Source organism: Propithecus coquereli, unplaced genomic scaffold (assembly GCF_000956105.1).
Source record: "Propithecus coquereli isolate 6110/MARCELLA unplaced genomic scaffold, Pcoq_1.0 Scaffold668, whole genome shotgun sequence".
NCBI lineage: Eukaryota > Metazoa > Chordata > Mammalia > Primates > Indriidae > Propithecus > Propithecus coquereli.
This window is the reverse complement of record NW_012152707.1, coordinates 108,544-111,370: the sequence shown is the minus strand read 5'-3', so window position 1 is coordinate 111,370 and position 2,827 is coordinate 108,544. Positions and strand designations below refer to the sequence as shown.

The 2,827-nt window shown below is 40.3% G+C and overlaps 1 protein-coding gene across 1 annotated transcript in view; it reads left to right on the top strand.

Moving 5' to 3' along the window:
• The window catches only part of UBXN2A (UBX domain protein 2A), a 33,285-nt gene that overhangs the window by 5,722 nt on the left and 24,736 nt on the right, over positions 1-2,827 (top strand). Inside the window, exon 2 of the mRNA XM_012660443.1 lies at positions 2,365-2,516. Within this exon, the coding sequence (XP_012515897.1) occupies positions 2,365-2,516 (152 nt within the window). The remainder of the gene's footprint in view (positions 1-2,364; positions 2,517-2,827) is intronic.

The following is a 2,827-nucleotide window of genomic DNA, read 5'->3' as shown; positions in this document are numbered from 1 at the left end:
TTTTTTGAGATGGAGTTTCCCTGTGTTGCCCAGGCTGGAGTGGGCTATTCTCAGGTGCAATAATAGTACATTGCAGGCCAACTCCTGGCCTCAAGCGATCCTGCTGGGCAGCTAGGTCTATGTGCTAATGTCACCACACCCAGCTCACTGATGGCTATTTTGAGAGACAGTCTAACATAATGATTAAGTGCACAAGCATTGGTAGCTTGGGTTCAGTTTCCCAGCTTTGCTTCTTAATAGCTTTGTGATCTTGGGCAAATTACATAAGCCTTTTTCTTTGTATGTTAAATGGGGTTGAAAATAATAGCTGCCTTTTAGGGCCATTGTGAGGATTGAACGAGTTGACACTTGTAAGGAACTTAGAATAGTTTTTTTGTTTTTTTGGGGTTTTTTTAGACAGTCTTGCGCTGTTGCGCAGGTAGAGTGCTGGGGCATCAGTCTAGCTCACAGCAACCTCTAACTTCTAGGCTCAAGCAATCCTCCTGCCTCAGCTTTCCAAGTAGCTGGGACTCACCACCACGCCTAGCTAATTTTTTGTTTCTATTTTTTCAGTTGCCTGGCTTAGTCTTTCTATTTTTAGTAAAGACCAGGTCTCACTCTTGCTGAGACTGGTCTTCAACTTCTGACCCCAAGTGATCCTCCTGCCTCAGTGCCTGCCCTTAGAATAGTTCTTTATAGATGAAAGGACAGTGGGTCTTGTGAGCAAAATAAATCAGCTCTGCTCCTTCTCCATCTAGGTAACAGGTGCCCTGCTGAACTCTGACCATCTCAAAGGAGCCTAGCAGACAAAAGGAAAAGTAAATTTTTTTACAGTGCTAGACCTATTGAGTAAAACTGCCTTTTAGCATATGTTTCTACAGCCTGGAGCAATTCCTGAAAAGTTCCTGGATGACAGCGTGGGGGACAATCTCCAGACATCAGACCCAACCCAAAATCATATCCTGACGCCATGGTCCCTTTATCCTTAAAACAAAGGGAAGGAATGCAGCAGTTTCACACAGCAGATTCCATTATCTGCTTGGAGTTAAGAAGAGAAGGAGGGTATACAGCAATTCACAACAATTAACTATTTTTCTTTTGATCTCCATAAAAGCAGCAAGCCAGTTGGCCTAGCTGCTGACATCTCCCTTCTCTTTCTTTGGGATGCTACACCATCTCTCTGCTCTCCCCCTCTCCCACCCTTTTCCTCTCTCTCTCTCTCATTCTGTCTTTCTAAAAGATAAATTTTACTTTTATATCTTAATTCCTGCATGAGAAATCTTTCTCCACCCACACCCTAAGCACCTGCTAAGCCTTTCCACCCTAACAATAGAATATCAAGGTTAGGAGGGTAGTCTTGGCGGCAGATTAGCAGCATGGTTAGTGAGAGTATTTACTTTATAGTTCCTGACACGGTATAAGAGCTATAAAAGTATCAATATTTGTTTTTCTGTACAGAATCTGAGAAATTATATTTCAGTACTTTTTAAAATTTCTTGCACAATCTCAGATCTCAGCCCCAACCCTTCTTTTGTGGCATACAGCATCATATGTAATATTTCTTATATGATGAAATATAAATAAAAAAATGTGTGGTGGTTCATGCCTATACTCCCAGCGACTTGGGAGGCTGAGGCAGGAGCATCGCTTGAGCCCAAGAATTAAAGGCTGCATTGAGCTATGATCTGCCACTATACTCCAGCCTAGGCAACAGAGCAAGACTCAGTCTAAATAAATGAATATGTGTGTATGTACACACTAACATACATATATACATACCAGTATTGAACTACTATAAATAAAGTCTTCAGTGGGAAATCCCATTCTGAAGTGTGCATAGGAGCAAAAATATGGTTGTTCCTGATTCATTGTCATCTTTAGTTTCAAGAGTATTTTCTTTTACCAAAAAACACAACCCCTTTTAAGGCCATTTTGAGCCCTTTAAAAATAATGCATTTTTTACCCAGGACCAATGGTTCTCAACCTGGAGAGATTTTGCCCCCCAGACACATTTGGCACCGTGTAGATACATTTTTGGTTGTTATAACACTGGAGAGCGGGCATGGGGAGGATAGGATGTGCATGCTGCTGGCATCTAATGGGTAAAGGCTATCCTGTGTAAATATACTGCATAGGACAGCTCACACAACAAAGCATTATCCCTCTCCAAATGTCAATAGACCTGAGGTCGAGAAAACCCTGCTCTGGACTAAAAAGGGGTTGATGACTTCCCCAATATCACATCTATTATATTAACTTAATAAGAGGGCCTGAACTTCAGACGTGGAGGTAGCATCTCAGTTCAGCATCCCTTAACTAGAACAACTTATGAAAATTTTTAGAGAACTGATAGTCAATATTGCTTATTTTTCTTTTTTTGTTTAGGGCTTGTGAAACAGGATCTGACAATCAACCTCTTAGTGATAATCAACAAACAAATTGTGAATATTTTGTTGACAGCCTTTTTGAGGAAGCTCAGAAGGTTGGTGCCAAATGTTTGTCCACTACTGAACAGAAGAAACAGGTAAATATTTGTCCCTTACATTTTTTCTCTTCCAGAATTTCTCAAAATATATAGGACTTTTAGAAGGTCCCTAAGGTCAAAACTATTTTCATAATAGTAAGATATTATTAACCTTTTTCACTGTATTCACTTTGCACTGATATTGCAAAAGCAGTGATGGGTAAAACTTTAGTAGGAATGACACCTTAGCAGGAATCAAGGCAGTGACAACAAACTGTACTAGTGATTACAGGTTGATTATAGGTTGAGCATCCCAAACCCTAAAATGTTCCAAAATATAAAACTTTTTGAGCACTGATGTGATGCACAAAGGAGATACTCATT